General features: G+C 42.0%; 1 protein-coding gene across 2 annotated transcripts in view; it reads right to left on the reverse strand.

Annotated features, from left to right (window-relative positions):
* The window catches only part of RBFOX1 (RNA binding protein, fox-1 homolog (C. elegans) 1), a 1371131-nt gene that overhangs the window by 1185628 nt on the left and 166333 nt on the right, over positions 1-19170 (reverse strand). For both annotated transcript variants that reach the window (XM_011999923.1, XM_011999916.1), the window contains exon 2: positions 415-462. In XM_011999923.1, coding sequence (XP_011855313.1) covers positions 415-462 — 48 coding nt within the window. The remainder of the gene's footprint in view (positions 1-414; positions 463-19170) is intronic.

Here is a 19170-nt window from a genome sequence, read left to right on the forward strand (position 1 = left end):
ATATATAGGGACGCACCCTGGGAAGCCCAATATTATATATTCTATAATGTATGTAATAATATAATCATACATATGATATACATAATAAACACCAACATCAATATTCAACTTCAATGGGACAAGAGTTAACAGATTAAGTATTTTCCTGAAAAGAAGGGTACGACTGAAACAGAAATCAGCACCATATTTTTTATAAAAATTGCAATACGCACTCTTTATGAAGCCATCAGAAGTAACACAGATTGTAAAGGAGTAAAATGACAAGTATTTTTAAGTCTGATCGTCTTTAAATATGTAATAGACCATGAATCACCTACAAACCATCATCAAGAGAGGCATGACTTAAACACTTGGGTTCCATTTACAGAGTTCTTGTTCTGTTTGAAACTCTAAAAATGAAAAATATTGACTCGCCTTTCTGTCTTCTATTTCCACGCAGGTATTGCAGTCTGCTTTGATATCCTGAGAAGAGAAGAAAAGAAAGGAAAGTGAGAGAAGGAACAGGAGTCAGACTTATGGTCAGAGAACATTCAGTGGTGGTGTTGAAATGCCCTTTAAAATAATAAAGAGCTCATGCTTCTAACAGTTCCTTCTCGAGTCATTGCTCTTTATACTGCTTTTTAGAGGTATATGCTGCGGTGTTTGCATTAGAGACATATGGATGTCATAAGTAAGTTTTATTACATGCAGATGTGGAGTGTAGGCAAAGGCTATGGATCAGAGGCCATAGCAAAGAGGAACTGATGGCTCATAAAATAATCTGCTCCCCATACAATTGTTCACATCAGCAGAGACTACCTTTAATATCTCTCCCATTCAAAATTGAGGATAGTCAGATATCTCTCACTTCAACACAAACTATTACCATCGATTTTTTATCCTTCCAACCATACAAGCATCCATCCATCCATCCTCTATCCATCCATCCACCCAACAAGCCATGTCTATTCATCTAATCATCCATTCATCATTCATTCTGCATCCTTCCCCTATCCATCCACCCATCTATCCATTCATCCACCCACCCATCCTTCCTCTATCCATCCATCCATTCATCCTTCATCCATCCTCTATCCACCAATCATCTACTCACCTGCCCATCCACCCTCATTCATCTTTGCATCCATTCATCCATCCAGTCATCTACCCAGCCATCCCCATCTATCTGGTCATCCATCTATTCTGCATCCTTCTCCCATCCATCTACTCATCCATCCATCCACCCACCTATTCATCCATCCACCCATCCATCTACCCACCCAACCATCCATCTATCCATCATCTATCCACTCATCTATCCATCCTTCCTTCCTTCATGTATCCTCCATTCATCCCTCCACCCACCCACTCATCCACCCACCCATTCATCTGTCCACCGATCCATCTACCATTCCACTCATTCACACATTCATATTTACTGCACACCTATTTTTTCTGCATTTTTTTCTTGTTGTCCTGGTATGAAAAGGTGAAACAAACATAATTCCTACCCTCAGAGAACTCACTAATTAGACAAAATGACAGACACAGTCCCACAAGCAATTGTGACATTAATTTATTCATATGGAAGATATTTTTTTAGCATCTGTTGGCTGCTAGACCTTGCTGTAGGCATGGAGGACTGAACAATGTGCAAGACACATGGCAGGCCCGTCCTGGTGATGTTTACATTCTTCTAAACAAGACAAGCGTTAAACAATGCGTATCACTTAATGGTATTCCAGAAAGAATATGTACTATGAAGAAAAATAAACCAAGGAGAAGGGGATGGGAAATGCCAAGGAGAGGGGAATAAGATGTTGATTTTTGCTGAAAAAGTGGAAATTGACCAAAGGCTTGAAGGAAGTTAGGGGGATGAGCCAAGTAGCCAACTGGGGAAGAATGTCCCAGGCAAAGGGAGAGCAAGTTCAAAGCCCCAAGGGGGAAATGCATTGGACAGAGCCAAGTAAGAGGAGGCCACTGTGGCTAGAGGGAAGGAAGAGAGGAAAATAAAGGGAGTAAAATAAAGGTGAATGAGATCACAGGAAGATGTTTACTTTTATTCTGAGAACAATGAGAAACCCCTCAGAGTTTTACTATCTTATTGTGATAAAATACACGTATCATTAACAATTTTACCATTGTAGGTGCACAGTTCTGAGGCATTACCCATTCAAACTGCTATGCAACCATCACCACCCTCCATCTCCAGAATTTTTTCATTTTTCTACCTGTATCCATTAAATAGTAACTCCTCACTTTCCCCTCCCAGAGCCCCTAAAAACCACCTTCTGCTTTCTGTCTCTGTGGATTTTGCTACTCTAGACTCCGCTCATTGTATAAGTCTGCTAGGAATGCCATAAAAATATTAGAGACTAGGTGACTTCAACGACTGAAATTCATTTTCTTAGAGTTCTGGGGGTGGAAGTTCAAGGTCAGGGTCCTGTCGGGGTTCCTGGTGAGGCCTCTCTTCCTGGCTTGTAGCTGCCTCCTTCTCACGGTGCCTCAATAGCTGCTGCTCTGTACTTTTTCAGAGAGAGAGAGGGAGACAGATCTATGAGATTCTATCTATCTATCTTTCTTTTTTTCTGAGATGGAGTCTAGCTCTGTCGCCAGGCTGGAGTGCAGTGGCGCAACCTTGACTCACTGCAACCTCCACCTCCCAGGTTCAAGTGATTCTTCTGTCTCAGCCTCCCGAGTAGCTGGGACTATAGGCACACACCACAACACCCAGCCAAATTTGTATTATTAGTAGAGATGGGGTTTCACCATATTGGCCAGGATGCTCTCGATCTCTTGACCTCATGATCTGCCCACCTCACCCTCCCAAAGTGCTGGGATTACAGGTGTGAGCCACTGCACCTGGCCATCTTTCTTTTCTTATAAGACCACCAATCCTATTGGATTAAGACTCATGACATCATTTAACCTGAACTACCTCCTTAAAGGCCTAATCTCCAAACGCAGTCACATTGGAAGTTACAATTTCAGTATATGAATTTTAGAGTTACACAATTGAGGCTGTAACACTTGTATAAGTGGAATCATACAACATTTGTCCTTCTGTGCCCGGCTTATTTCACTTAGCATAATGTCTTCAAGGTTCATCCATGTGGTAGCATGTGTTAGAATTTCATTCTTATTAAGGATGAATAACATTGCATTGTATGGAGAGACCACATTTTGTTTATCCATTCATAAGCACCATCTGTGGATAGACATTTGGGCTGTTTCCACCTTTTGGCTATTGTGAACGATGCTGCTATGAACATGGGTGTGTACGTATCTATTCAAGTCCCTGCTTTCAATTCTTTTGCGCGTATGCCCAGAAGTGAGATTGCCAAACCCCATGGTAATTCAATGTTTCATTTTTTGAGGAACCACCCTACTCTTTTCCATAGCAGGTGCACCATTTTACATCTCCACTAACAGTGTGCAAGGGTTCCAATCTGTCCACATCCTCAGCGGCACTTGTGGGTTTCACTCAGGCATTCTGGAGAGAGGCCAGTCATGACATTCAGGGGTTACAAATTTAAGTGGAGAGACCAGTTTGGGGGCTACCACAGGAGTCACAGGTGTGAGATGATGGTGGCTAGATGAGGGTGTCGCAGGTGAAGGGGAGAGAAGTAGTCAGAGGCCAGACAGAATCAAAGGGACGTCTTTAAAGAGAGGATGTAGTGTGAGAGAGAAAGATGGTGGCTAGGGGCCATTGCAAGGTCTGTAGCCTGGCCATGCTCTCCATGGAGTCAGGGAGGGTATGGATGTGCAGGGTGGTGTAGGGGGTTACAAACATTAGGGGCTCTAGGCTGGGCATGGTGGCTCATGTCTGTAATCCCAGCACTTTGGGAGACCGAGGCAGGTGGATCACCTGAGGTCGGGAGCTCGAGATCAGCCTGGCTAACATGGTGAAACTCCGTCTCTACTAAAAATACAAAATTAGCTGGGTGTGGTGGTGCACGCCTGTAATCCCAGCTACTTGGGAGGCTGAGGCAGGAGAATTGCTTGAACCTGGCAGGCGGAGGTTGCAGCGAGCTGGGATCGTGCCATTGTACTTCAGCCTGGGCGACAAAGTGAGACTCCATTTCCAAAAAATAACCAACAAACCAACCAATTAAACAAACAAAAAACATTAGGGACTCCATTTTGGTTAAGTCGATAGAAATGCTGATTTTCTCACCAAGAAGTAGTGGGGTTCTCTCTGTGGATGCATCATGAGGAAAGGTTAATATGAGAAGCTGGTGATTTATTAGTAAACCCAACAAATTCTAGGTCCCTTTGAATACAGAGTGCAACAAAGAGAGACAATATAATAAGGTGAAGATCTGTATACCAAATGTCTTGTTTTATGTAGAAAAGACTGTTTCCTATCAGTCAAGTGGGACTGAACCAGTGAGCAACGATTGAATACCTCCCTATTTCGTGCCAGGTACTGTGCATGGTGTTTTTCTTACTGCCTCTAAATTACCAACAATCAAACAAAATGGGTATTCCTTAGTTACCTTGTGGTGTGATAATTCTGACTAGCCATTAGGTAACTGACCCTGAATCACACAATCAGGAAGCTTAAATCTGTAACCAGAAGCGGTCCCTAATCAGGTGCTTTCCCTTCCCTCCGGGTAATTTTATTTTCCTCAAGGTGGTTTGGTCAGCTAACGTAATTTAGGCCACAGGTTTCACTCTTTTTCCTTGCTTAGATGTGCTTCTCAAAGTGAGACTCTCCGACCAGCAGCATGAGCTGCTGTTAAAAATGCATATTCTTACAGTTATTATGGAAAACGGTGTGGAGGCTTCTCAAAAAATTAAAAATAGATGTACTGTATGATCCAGCAATCCCACTACTGAATATTCACTCAAAGGAAATGAAATCCATACGTCAAAGAGATCTCTGCACTTCCTTCTTCATTGCAGCATTATTCACAAGAGCCAAGAAAGGGAATCAAACTGAATATTCCACATGTTTACAGCAGCACAATTCACGACTGCAAAAATATGGAACCAGCCCAAATGCCCATCAATCAATCAACAAGTGAATAAAGTGTGGTATATTGAACGCTATATATGTGTGTGCATATATATATATAATATATGAATACAATATATAATATACTATACATATATAACAGAATACTTTCCCAATATACATACATACACACACACACACACACATATATAATGGAATATTATATATTATATATGTAATAAAATACTTCCCCAATATATATATATAATGGAATACTACTCAGCCATAAAAATGAATGAAATAATGGCATTCACAGCCACCTGGATAGAACTGGAGACCATTATTCTAAGTGAAATAAGACAGGAATGGAAAATGGAACATTGCATGTTCTCATTCATAAGTGGGAGCTAAGCGATGAGGAAGGAAAGGCATAAGAATGATACAGTGGGCTTTGGGGACTCAGGGGAAAGGCTGGGGAGTGGTGAGGGGTAAAAGGCTACATATCGTGTACCGTGTACACTGCTTGGATGATGGGTGCATCAAAATCTCAGAAACCACCAGTGAAGAATTCATTCATGTAACCAAACACCACCTGTTCCCCAGAAACCTATTGAAATAAACCAAAAAGCAAAAAACTCAGTGTCCATCAAGGAAGAACCAGATAAAGCAAATGTGGTATATATACCCAATGGAATACCATTTCAGCCTTAATAAAGAAGGAAAGCCTGTCATTGCAACAACACGGGTGAACTTGGAGAACATTATGCTAAGTTGAATAAACTAGTTACAGAAAGACCAATGCTGCATGAAACAAATATAAAAAATATATGAAAAAGTACAATGGTGGTTACCAGGGGCTGGCAGGAACTACTCTGTCTACCAGGGGGTTTCTTGGGGAGACATGGGCCTAAAGACATAAAATTTCAGTTAGGAGGAGTAAATTCAAATATTATACAACATGGTGACTACAGTTAACAATAACGTGTTCTAATCTTGAAAACTGATAAAGTAGATGTTATGTGTTCTAACCACAAAAAAATGACAACGTGAGATAACGTATATAATATTAGCTCTACTTAGACATTCCACAACATACGCACATTCCAAACATCACGTTGTACACGATAAAAATATGTAACTTTTGCAAGTTAAAAAAAAAAAGAAAAAAAAGCCACATTCTCAGGATCTATTTTCTATAGAAAATGCCATTGAGAAATGAGGTGAGAAAAAGCAGCTGTCTGCTTCTGCGTGTTCTGACCAGGTGAAAGATGCATTTCTGCTCTCTCCCGAAGCGAAAAATAAGAGGTTTGCATAGAAGAATCCTCACTTACTGAATCCAAAATTCAATGGGTGAGGGCCCATCGATGCATGCTACCAAGCCCTCCAGGGGATGTGGCAGTGGACTGAAGACTGAAGGGTGGGAGGACAGGGCTGTGGATAATCCTAGTTCTGGCATTAGACACTTGACATTAGACTCACGGCATTAGACTCTTAAAGCAGGGTGCCGCTATTTAATAGCCATGCAGTCCTTCAGCAAGTTTCCCTCACCTGTGCATATGGGGAGTATGAGGAACTTCCTACTTAATGTGCAGTCTGCACCCCAGCAACTATGGTGACCTTGAGAGCTGGTTAAAATGCATCATGCCTGTAATCCCAGCACTTTGGGAGGCCGAGTCTAGAGGATTGCTTGAGTCCAGGAGTTGAAGACCAGACTGGAAAACTTAGGGAGACAGTGTCTCTACAAAATAAATCAATCAATAAATAAATAAATAAATAAACAAACAAAGAAAAAAATTAGCTAGGTGGGGTGGTATGCGCCTGTGGTCCCAGCTACTTGGGAAGCTAAAATGGAAGGATCACTTGTGGGCGGGCGCAGTGGCTCATGCCTGTAATCCCAGCACTTTGGGAAGCCAAGGCGGGTGGATCGCTTGAGGTCAAGAGTTCAAGACCAGCCTGGCCAACATGGTGAAACCCCTGTCTCTACTAAAAATACAAAAATTAGCTGGGTGTGGTGGCACACACCTGTAATTTCAACTATAGGTGTGCATGAGAATCACTTGAACCTGGTAGGCTGAAGTTGCAGTAAGCCGAGATTGCACCATTGCACTCCAGCCTGGGTGACAAAGAACAAGACTCTGTCTCCAAACAAAGAGAAGGGGATCACTTATCCCTAGGCAGTCAAGGGTGCAGTGAGCTGTACCACTGCACTCCAGCCTAGTGACACAGCAAGACCCCATCTTTAAAAAAGAATGTAACACTTCACACCTCACCCCAGATACATAGAATCAGAATCAACATTTTAACAAGTAGTATGATGGACTGAATGTGTGTGTCCCCTTAAAATTCATATATCATAGCTGTAATCCTTAATGTGGCTGTATTTGGAGATGGGGCCTCTAAGGAAGTGATTAAGGTTAAATGAGGTCCTAAGAATTAGTGTCCTTGGGTGGGTTTGGTGGCTCACGCCTATAATCCCATCACTTTAGGAGGCCGAGGCAGGTACATCACTTGACGTCAGGAGCTCGAGACCAACATGGCCAACAAGGTGAAATCCCATTGTATTTCAATATAATACAAAAATTAGCCAGGTGTGGTGATGGGCACCTATAATCCCAGCTACTTGGGAGGCTCAGGCAGGATAATCATTTGAACCCGGGAGGCGGAGGTTGCACCGAACCCCAAGATCTTGTCACTGCACTTGAGCCTAGGCAACACAGCGAGACTCCATCTCCAAAAAAAAAAAAAAAATTAAAAAGAGAGAATTAGTATCCTTTCAAGAAGAGACACCAGCTATTCTTTCTCTCTCTCTCTCTCTGGTAGCACAAGCCCAGGAATGTCCACATGAGGACCCACTGAGAATGACTGTCTACAAACCAGGAAGAGCACCCTCATCAGAACCTGACAGTCCTGGCACCTCGATCTTGAATATCCAGCCACAAGAACGATGACAAAGTAAACGTTCTGTTCAGAAGCTACCCAGTCAATGGTAGCTTGTTAGGACAGCGCAGGCTGACTAAGACAAGGTTCCCAGACGACCTGTAAGGCCCATTCCTAGGACAACGGATCATGTGTACACGTGGTATCTTCCTTTTCTCACCCTGTCTCCTAAATTAATGGCTGAAGTCTCTGATTGACTTCGGACACTGAGTCAGGAAAAATACCCCTCACTCTTACTAAAACCTCTCCTTGAAATTGTCTGCTAAGAAACCTAAACAGAAATGGGAGATTAACTCGAAATGGGAGTGATGAAAACCACAGCTTACTTTTAAACCTAGAAAATATCACTGAGAGATGAGCTGAGAAAAAGTAGCTCTCTGTCTGCTTGTGCCCGTTCTGACCAGGTGAAATAAGCATTTCCTTTCTCTCCTCGAACGAAAATATGTTAGGTTTGCCAAGAAGAGTCCATATCCGATTATGATTTCCCCACACAGAAGTGGCAGGTGTTAATCAACGCACTAACGAAATCAATAAACCAAAGACAGATTTTTGTTCTTAATCTGCCACCGAGGACCCACGCAAGCGACAGAAAAGAGCCATCTGGCAGAATCAGAGCTCTTGCCATTTCCCTAAGATTATTCAATTTATTCTTGTCAGGATTAATTTACTAAGCCCATGCTGGATTTTTTATTTAGATGATATTGTTGGTTCGTCATCTGCTGCAGATCTATGCGGGAGACACCCCAGGGGACCGCATTTGCTTCTGAACAATGCTGGACTCAAATTGGAAAAATGTCACTTTGGCGAGAACAAATTATTGTTCGGATCGCTCTGCCTAGAGCTGGTGTCTCTGGATGGGTTCCGACCTGACCTTTTCTGAACCGGAGTCGTCAAGCAAGTACTTCAGCCCCACTCGACCACTTCGCTTGGAAAACAGCTCAACTACTTAAGTGTTAAGTATGAATTTCGAGCCGTGGACTCATCACCAAGCAATCAATTTCCCGACAGAAGCCAGCCCTTCTACTTTTTGTAGCCGGGAAACCCTGAACAGCGGAGGCTCTGTTGCTGGTGACAGATGGGATTCTGCACAGATAGCAGAATCACACTGCTAGGGTCTCTCCTACTGGACTCAACCACACCAGTTCTGGAACCCTGCACAAGGAGGCCGGCTTTGCTTAGCCTCAGTTTCCCCATCTGTAAGAGAAGGATAATAACAATCACGGTTGCCTCGTCCGTGGCTAGGCGTACCCAATACATGCCAGGGTCTTAGCGTATGGCAAGTTCTCAGTAAATGTCAGCTCTCCTTGATGACATCTTCCAACAGGCTTTGTGAAATCTGGTTCTGAGTGAAGCATTGAGAACTTAAAAACATTTCTATGGCCGGGCGCGGTGGCTCAAGCCTGTAATCCCAGCACTTTGGGAGGCCGAGACGGGCGGATCACGAGGTCAGGAGATCGAGACCATCCTGGTTAACACGGTGAAACCCCGTCTCTACTAAAAATACAAGAAAATTAGCCAGGCGAGGTGGCGGGCGCCTGTAGTCCCAGCTACTCGGGAGGCTGAGGCAGAAGAATGGCGTGAACCCGGGGGGCGGAGCTTGCAGTGAGCTGAGATCGCACCACTGCACTCCAGCCTGGGGCACAGAGCAAGACTCCATCTCAAAAAAAAAAAAAAAAAAACCTTTCTATTTTTAGAGTTTTCTCTGTCTCTCAGTTCTTCGAGCTTTTAGACATCAAAGCACTGGTGTGTCCGTTCTTTTCAGAAGCAGTTCTCTCTCCTGAGAGAGATGTCTTTTCTTCTACACTTGGTGTGTTGGTTGTTTTTGATAACTTTTGTAGGTCAGGGTTATTCATGCCCACAATGCAGGGATGCCAGCATCCTGGATCCCGTGCCAGCATCCTGGATCCCGTGCCAGCATCATTCCCGGCTCTGAAGTATCCGGCAGTTTTAAAGGTTCCCGAGAACAGGTGGAGAGAAACCCCAGCCAGTGAGGCTCCCAAGAGCTCAGAGGGTTTAGAAGCGAGGAGCCAGTATTGGGTTCAACAGTAGCCCCCCAAAAGATATGCTCAAGGCGACTAGTCACTAGTGCCTGTGAATGTGACCTTGTTTGGAAATGGGGTCTTTGTAGACATAATTAAGGGTCTTGAAATGAGAAAATCCTGTATTATCTGGGTGGGTTCTAAATCCAATAACAAGTATCCTTTTAAGAGACAGAAGAGAAGAGAAAGCCACATGAAGACAGGTGGGGATTAGAGAGATGCTGCTACAAGCCATGGGACACCCAGCTACCAGACTCTGGAAGAGGCAAGGATGCATTCTCCCCAGAACCTCTGCTGGGAGAACCGCCCTGCTCACACCTTCAATTTGGACTTAGAGCCTCTAGAGCTGTCAGAGAATATATTTCGGTTGTTTTAAGCCACCTAAGATTGTGATGATTTGCTACAGCAGTCACAGAAAATAAATACGGAGGATCAAGGAGCTCCTTGTGCCGATCTCTCTTGCATGATACTTGGCTACTTAACACTGAGAAAAGATAACTGTGGTCCAGAGGTCACCTCCAGTTAGTCTAAGCTCTAGGGGACAAGAAAACTCCTTTAAAGGAATCCCAGGGCAATCATAGGCAGCTATGCTATGCTCCGGGGCCCAGGTGTTTCCACAATACAGCCCATGAAAACCTCTAAATTGTAGTCATTCATTCTGGAAGAGCGATGGAAAGAAAAGACCAGGATGCTTATACTTGTCATGAGAAGCTAAGTAAGGATCATATATCCTGGGCACAGCACTGTTCTCCTGGATTCAAATACAAAGTCCCAGAGAGCTTTTCATAGGAAATACGGGAGAGTTGCAGCCACTTCGCAGGAGTGTGGGGAGACACAGCCAAAGGTTCCATCGGACAAGCCCAAATTGGCTTGTGATCAACTGAGGAAATGATTACTGCTGAGGAAGAAGGCTTAGCTCTTCCTTTTTCAACAGAAAATAAATGTTATGGCAGAACAGTTTATAATACTCAGACAAGCTACATTTTGACATCAGACTCCAAAAAGAATTCAAACTGCATTTTAAACCTTCACTCAACATTACAAATGGTCTCCTATTGCAAAGGCAAGCTTTCTGATAGTTTAGAGGCATGCTTACGTTCCCTATTCTTCTGAAAATAACAACTGCTTCTAATTTAAAACAAGTCAATGAATATGAGTTTAGATACTAAGAACATACTGGTGATTTTATGCAACCTATATTATTATTTTGAGATGGAGTCTCACTCTGTCACCCACATTGGAGTGCAGTGGCGTGATCTTGGCTCACTGCAAACTCTGCCTCCTGGGTTCAAGGGATTCTTCTGCCTCAGCCTACCTCGTAGCTGTGATTACAGATGCATGTTACCACATCTGGCTATGTTTTGTATTTTTAGTACACATGGCGTTTCCCCATGTTGGCCAGGCTTGTCTCGAACTCCTGACCTCAGGTGATTCACCTACCTTGGCCTCCGAAAGTGCTGGGATTACAGGCATGAGCCAGAGCGCTCAGCCTTATTATTATTTTTTAACCTTCACAAAGACTCAGATTTTTAGAATAAGCTTAACCCTTAGGGACCCTGTGGCCCAATGTTTCCATTTTACAGGTGAAAAAATTGAGTTTCAGACTGTAGGGAATTGGCCTCATATTCCGATGGTTAATGGCATAAGGGAGATTGAAATCCATCTGGTCTACCAGCTATGTATTTTATACTTTCCCTTATACAATATACTGTGCTTGAATTTGAATATTTAAACTAATGTTCTAAAGTTAATTGCCTTATTATAGAAAACGAGTGTGTTCTGGCTTTCAAAACTTGAGTAACTCCGATGTTAGTAAAAATTTGAAATCATGCTTGCCTTTCAGCAGAATTCTTCAGGGTCTGTGTTCACTTACCCCCCTCCAGCCACACACAAAAAAAACAAGATTCAAATCAGTTCACGTGAATACATGAAGAAGTGTATAAAATGTTTGCAGTGATAGATTTTATTCACTTCCTTTTCCATTCACAAATTTGCTCAGCACCTGCAATATCACATATGGCCAGCAGATGGGAGCAAATAACTTTGCAAAAAAATACCAAACGCATCCAGCCCTATACCAGAGGATCTAATTCATCAGGTCCGTAAACTTTGTTACATTTCTCAATCTTTCTGTGCCTTCAAAATTTAAGTCTCAAATGACCGTATGTTTTCATTACTAAGCCCTAATTACGTACTAGGGATGTGATCATGTAAGGAAACATTTTATTAATATGTGTTTAAGAAGGTTCAGTGTGGCAGAGATCTGTTTCAAGGCAAGGAATATTCCGAAAAGTCTATGGCTTCAAGCTAAATGTGAAGATGACTCAGGTTGTAAGAGATGTTTCACCTGAAATCATACAAACAGCAAACAACGCATGTAAACTAAGTAAAATCTCAACACAAATCAATTCAATCAAGGGGGTAAAGTTTACCTTCATTGGGTAAGTTGCAGGGCAGAGCTGCTGATTTTATAAACATTTGGAGGAATTTCAGGGGGCCTAGGGGATATTTTCTTTGACAGTAAGTATCTTCTTAGGCAGGAAAAAGCTGTAAGGCCAAAATAACTACAAAACAACAATCTCCAACCAAACTATTATTCAAATAAAGATAGCAGGCTTTTCATCTTGACTTCTTTGAGTCCCCTACCTTTCTTTGGCACCCCTACCTCCATGAGTTATTTTATTTCCTTCATCTTACTTTTTTTTTTTTTTTTTGAGTGTGGTTATGAGAGGACAAGAGGCTTCCATATCTCAAAAATCCAGCCATGCAGAAAAGCAGAGCTGGCGTAGGGGAAAAGGCCGGGTAACTGGAGGGTTGCTGGCTCAGCACAATTAAACACAGTACGGAGAAAGGCATCCCCGTTTCAGGTAGGAGTCTCCTGTCACCAGGTGAGCTGAAACCAAGGGTCTGTTTGCAAATAAGAGCTATGCATTGGCATCACAGCTGGAGTTTAATGAGAGCGCTTTTAATTAACTGTAAAAGTAATTACCCATATTAGATGTAAATCGCACTTGTTTTTACATGAGGTGAATAATTTTCTCTCAGTTTTAAGAAGAATACTTCTCGAGATGTCAGCTGCAAACTCTCAGCAAGTTGGTGTGCTGAAAAACACAGCACCGAAGAGAAAATGCTAGCCCGGGAAGCCTGGGTTGTCGCCTGCCTTCTGTCAGTCACCTGGCTTGGTTTCTCTTTTCGTTTCTCTTAGACCCCAGCACCTAAAACATGCCCTCTCCATAGTTGCACCCTCGGACAGCATGCAAACCCTTTTAAGTATTTTCTTGTTCTAATTTGGTGGTTAGCCTCCTGGATGATCCCTGGCACTTTCATTGACGGGTTCCTGTGAATAATTAATGCAATCAAAAGAATAGAAAAGAAAGAGAGAAGGGGCTGGAAGAAGCCCTAACGGGGGTCAGTGGTGTGTGCCTCAGGTAAGCTAAAGTGGGTAATCTCCAAAGAAGGAAACAGGTTAGTTAGGAGGGAGCAACTTCCAGAGCAACAAGGTCAGGCCTGAAAGTCTCGGGGCAGAACCACTTTATTTATTTATTTACTTATTTTTGAGACAGAGTCCTGCTCTATCACCCAGGCTGAACTGCAGTGGTGCCATCTCGGCTCACTGCAACCTTCACCTTCCAGGTTCAAGTGATTCTCCCATCTCAGCCTCCTGAGTACCTGGGATGACAGGCACCCACCACCACACCCAGCTAATTTTTGTATTTTTAATAAAGGCGGAGTTTCCCTCTGTTGACTGGTCTGGTCCTAAACTCCTGGGCTCAAGCAATATGCCCGCCTCGGCCTCCCAAAGTGCTGGGATTACAGGTGTGACCCACTGTGCCCAGCCTCAGGGCAAAACTTCTGATGAGGATAAGCCTCTGTATCACCAGCACCAAAACAAAACAGCAGCACTCCCTTGCGTTTATAAATAGCAACAGAAAATGACAGGTCAGTGTTGGGAGGGAGTGAAGGTGAATGCCTTGGTTGGAGAACTGTTTTATGATGTTGTCCTCTGGGTCCTCGAAATTCCTCCGACGTCGACAAGAATGTGAGAGTTGGGGGAGCCCTGAACCTCTGATGTGAACCGCGGTGAAGCGTAAACAGCCAGGATGCAGTTAGCAAATACAAGATTACGGGGTAATTATTTACACTTTGATAGGCACCTTCATTAAAGGTTTCGAGGATGCAATTATCAAATTGAGGTTTAGTGCACTCCATTTAAGCAACTGAACTGAAGATCGAGAAAGTGGGATGCAGAAAGGTGAGTTTACACCCATCAAGTCAGCTAGGAACTTACTTGGCAATTGGGTTCCTTCTAAAGAGAAACCAGGACTTCCATGTGAATAGCATGGCTGCCACGGTCATTATTTTCAGATGCAGAGCCTACCTGGGGTTTCTGGTGCTGTTGTGTGGTTCATGTTGCTTGTTTTGGGTCTTAGCCTTAATCCCAGGATGGGGCTAGAGCATGACAGGCACTAGTTAGAGAGGCCCAGAGAAAGTATCCTGGTTGAAGGCCAACTGAAAAACCAGAACTGGAACTTGTATCTTTCAGAAGCTTTTTAATTCCTTTCTAGAGGGTCACAAGTATTTGCCCAGTGTTTCCTATATGTGATATACCCCAAAGGTACCTACTTCCCACACTGTTTCTATAAAGTATTTATTACTTATTTATTTATTTAGCAATGGAGTCTCACTCTGTCACTGAAGCTGGAGTGCAGTGGCGTGATCACAGCTCCCTGCAAACTCTGCTTCCCAGGTTCATGCAATTCTCCTGCCTCAGCCTCCCAAGTACCTGGATTACGTGTACCTGCTTTATGCCTGGCTAATTTCTGTATTTTTAGCAGAGACGGGGTTTCACCATGTTGACCAGGCTGGTCTCAAACTCCTGTCCTCAAGTGATCCACCCACCTCGGCCTCCCAAAGTGCTACGCCCAGCCTCTAGAAAGGATTTAAATTAACAAAAAATTAAACACATAGCCTAGTTCTTAATAGTATATCAACTTCTTGAGGAAAGGTGGCATAATGCGTATCTGAAACAGTAAGATAATAAAATAATTCACCATAATATTTGAGAGAAAATTCAGTAAGCTACATTTGAATTTCACCTCTAGGTGTGGATCAAAAATACGTAAGAAAGAAACCGGTGTACCCTGTTTAAAATCCTGCCTCTACCACTTAATAGTAACATGGCTTTCCGCAGCAACTTACCTGTTCTTTAGTTTCTGTATTTCAGAAAATGGGGTTAATAGCTATGGTATCATCATATGGGTGTTAGTATTAAGTGAGATAAACTGTACAGAGTGCTGGCACACAGGTAGGGGTCAAAATACCTGTCATAATTGTAACTTTTTTCTTTTTTGAGACAGAGTCTCACTGTGTCACCCAGGCTGGAGTGCAGTGGCGCGATCTCAGTTCACAGAAAGCTCCACTTCCCAGGTTCACGCCATTCTCCTGCCTCAGCCTCCCGAGTAGCTGGGACTACAGGCATCTGCCACCGCACTTGGCTAATTTTTTTGTATTTTTAGTAGAGATGGGGTTTCATCATATTAGCCAGGATGGTCTCGATCTCCTGACTTCGTGATCCGCCCGCCTTGGCCTCCCAAAGTGCTGGGATTACAGGCATGAGCCACCGCGCCAGGCCCGTAATTATAATCTTTAAATTATGTGTATTTATTATTATTGTGTACGTTGTATAATTTTATCATAGTTATGGTTCTTCCTTCTCAATATAAGATATTTCTAAAAACTGTCTTAATTCCTCCAGGTCATTACTATTTCAGTCAATTAAATAGACCACTACTGGCCACAAAAGATGCAATTTCTAACAGGACAAGTTCTCCTGAGAAGGGAAGCTGATAGACAGTCTATCTCAACACCTACTAAACCACTCTTGGAAAGATCCTAACATGACAAGGACTCAACAAAACATTTTAATTGAATATTTCATTTCCTCCTAGGAATCAGATATTCCACAAAGACATCCGATGGGCAGTCCAAGATTTATGCCAATTAAAGAAGGCGCAGCACAGCTGAAGGTCAACAGAGGTAGCGCACATGATTTGAAAAAAAAAATATATATCATTCTTATGCATCCTATTGAGTATCCAGAAATGAACTGCCGGTTTCCAAGAAATGGCTGCTGCTCTGAGTGGGACGATGGCTGAGCTTTGTCGGTGACTGGATGGGGCCACAGCTCTCCTTGGAAACGGATACTTTCAGGATTCACTTGAACTCTAGCCATTTCGTCAACCACAGTTTCTTGGTAAGCAATATTTTCTGTCCCTGTGACCTTGGCGTTTTGCTTCCTGGTAGAAAATGAACAGTGGCTCTTTCCACAAGATTAAGGAACCAGCTCTTTATTTCAAAAATGCAAACTTTATTGTCTACAGCCTTAAGCAATTGACAAGACCAAAATGGTGGCCATCACCCAAACACCTGGACCAACCAAACCAGCATGGAATTACAATAGCTAAGAGAAGTCTCTTTTGTTTTTTCCTCTCAATTTTTCATACTCTGGAATGAGTGCTCTTAATAAGACAATACAAATGTATAATATTTGGCACTGAAGGGCTAAACATTATATAAATTAATGTAAAAAAAGTTGTTCAATCCATGTGTACACACCTTCATTCATCAAAGAACATACAGATAGACATTTTCTTAGTTTTGTTTCCATTGAAATATTTCTAAGTCTGACAACAGGGAAGTAAAAGTTAATATGCCAGAAACGTATTTTATTATAATAAATGTATAAGTCTTAATACATGGCCCTTGAGCTTCCAATCTCTAAGGATGAATTTAAAAACTCACCTGAGAAATAACAACTTAAAATTTTTCAGAAAATTGAAATAAAGAGGAAAAAATGAACATGTATTTTTTTTGCCCTGTGATTTACCAGTAACTTATTCTTTAAAACACTCATTTTAATTTTTACATGAGCATAGGAAAAATGTACTTTAATATAGTGTAGGATAATTACATTTCTCTAGTTTTTCCACCCTCTTTCCCAAATGCCAAGTTTCCTTTCAGAACCTGTGATTTTGTTTTTATGTGCAAGAAGACAATTAAGAATAATCCCATTTAAGTCTTGATTACTTTCTCTTTTGCCATGGCAGGACTACAACATTCATAGGACATAGATATTTTGTTGGGAGAGAGTGGCAGAAGTTTAGTCTACCCCTAAGGATGTCTTACATCCTTCAGTCACACATGTCATCCTGGGAATGACGTGAAAAACTAAATGTTGGCTGTTGAAAATTATGAAGGCTAATTAATCTGTTTAAGCACAGAGACAGAGTCATTTTAACCATTTTCGGGTAAAATCCCTGAAAAATGTGATTCACTGTGTCCACTTTTCTAAATACAGATGATGAGTTTCAGTATTGTAATCCAGTGCAGAAAGGACCTCCAAGATTTGGAGACCGTGGACTGTCTTACCCTCCTGCTAAATAACTCCAACTCATTGTGTTCTTGAAGAGATGCAGATATGTTATAAGATTCTTCTAGACCCTGTACGCATGGTCCAGTGTACGTTCTGCTGCCACTTCATATAATCTGGCTCCCAATTCACAACCAGTTATCTGGGGGGTACTTTAGAGTTTCAACCTCTTAAAGTTAAATGCACGTTCTAATATATGTACATATTTGGCTTATTTTATGACTTCCAGATTTGTGAGATTCAGACAATCAAATAGAATATAAATGCTTCTGTGAATGAGCTCGGTTGAGGCATTTCGCAATGTTTACCTGTTTCAAAATATCAGGTACACAAAAAATACAACTTTTATTTCTCAAAAATAACTTAAACCAAATAGAAATCTTCTGCTACATTAATTAGAGGTTTAGTAAGTTTTTAATATTGTTGTTAAAGGTTGACCACTCCTAATCTAAAAATCTAAAATCCAGCCGGGCGCTGTGGCTCAGGCCTATAATCCCAGCACTTGGGAAGGCCGAGATGGGCGGACCACGAGGTCAGGAGATCGAGACCATCCTGGCTAACACGGTGAAACCCCATCTCTACTAAAAATACAAAAAAATTAGCCAGGTGCGGTGACAGACGCCTGTAGTCCCAGCTACTGGGGAGGCTGAGGCAGGAGAAGGGCGTGAACCCGGGAGGTGGAGCTTGCAGTGAGGCGAGATCGCACCACTGCACTCCGGCCTGGGCGACAGAGCGAGACTCCGTCTCAACAAGAACAACAACAACAACAAATCCAAAATCCAAATGCCCCCAAATCCAAAACTGAGTGCCGAGATGCGAGATCATGCCACAAATGGAAAATTCAATATCTGACCTCCATCTGATAGACTGCAGTCAAAATACACTCAAACTGTTTCATGCATAAATTATTAAACATGTATACACGTACCTTCAGGCTATGGGTATGACATGCATATAAAGCATAAAGCAATGACGGGTCTAAACTTGGGTCCCATCCCCAAGCTATCTCATTATGTATGTGTCAATATTCCAAAATCTGAAAAAAAATCTGAAATCCGAAACACTTCTGGTCTCGAGCATTTTGAATAAGAAATATTCAGGCCGCATTTATTCAGGTGAATCTGACAGTGACCTAAACCCTGAGATTGACTGGTCAAGTGCATCAGAATAGTTTATGTCGGGTAAAATAAATAAAAATAAATTGATCTCCCTTTGGCAGCATGATTTTCCAAAAATAATTTTGAATTCACAAAAGCATGAGACTCATTGGATTTACTGAAATTTCTTCTGCCCCTATTCCACCTTCCTTCCTAGACTCATATTCTAGTATGTTCCGCCCAGACCCTATGTTCCATGTCAACCTTTTTATTCATACCTCTTTTATATTCCAGAGACTTGGCTCACTGTCTTCTCCCGAATCACCTTCCTGCTGTTCACCCAATTATCTGTTTACCAAACCTGTTGTCACTTCCTCCTCTACCTCCCCATCCAGATTTGACTATTCCTTGTGGCACCAAGTCATTGATCCTGTGTGCATAAGGATCATGGGCTACGGTGGAAAAGATTTCACTTGTACTCATATTTCCAGGGCATTTTATACAATATCTGACTTTTTCATGAGGTTATCAGCACCCCAAAGGCAAGGGTAATAACAAGAACTAACGTTCTAAAAAATCAATTTTAGTGATAAATATATAAATTGAAAGTATTATATATTATAAATTAAAATATGTACACAAATATTAATTTCTGTAATATTAAAACTTTCATAAAATATATTAAACTCATATATACATTTAATAAAATACATAATGTATACTTATATA

The sequence above is a fragment of the Mandrillus leucophaeus genome, unplaced genomic scaffold, assembly GCF_000951045.1.
Source record: "Mandrillus leucophaeus isolate KB7577 unplaced genomic scaffold, Mleu.le_1.0 Scaffold609, whole genome shotgun sequence".
NCBI classification, from domain to species: domain Eukaryota; kingdom Metazoa; phylum Chordata; class Mammalia; order Primates; family Cercopithecidae; genus Mandrillus; species Mandrillus leucophaeus.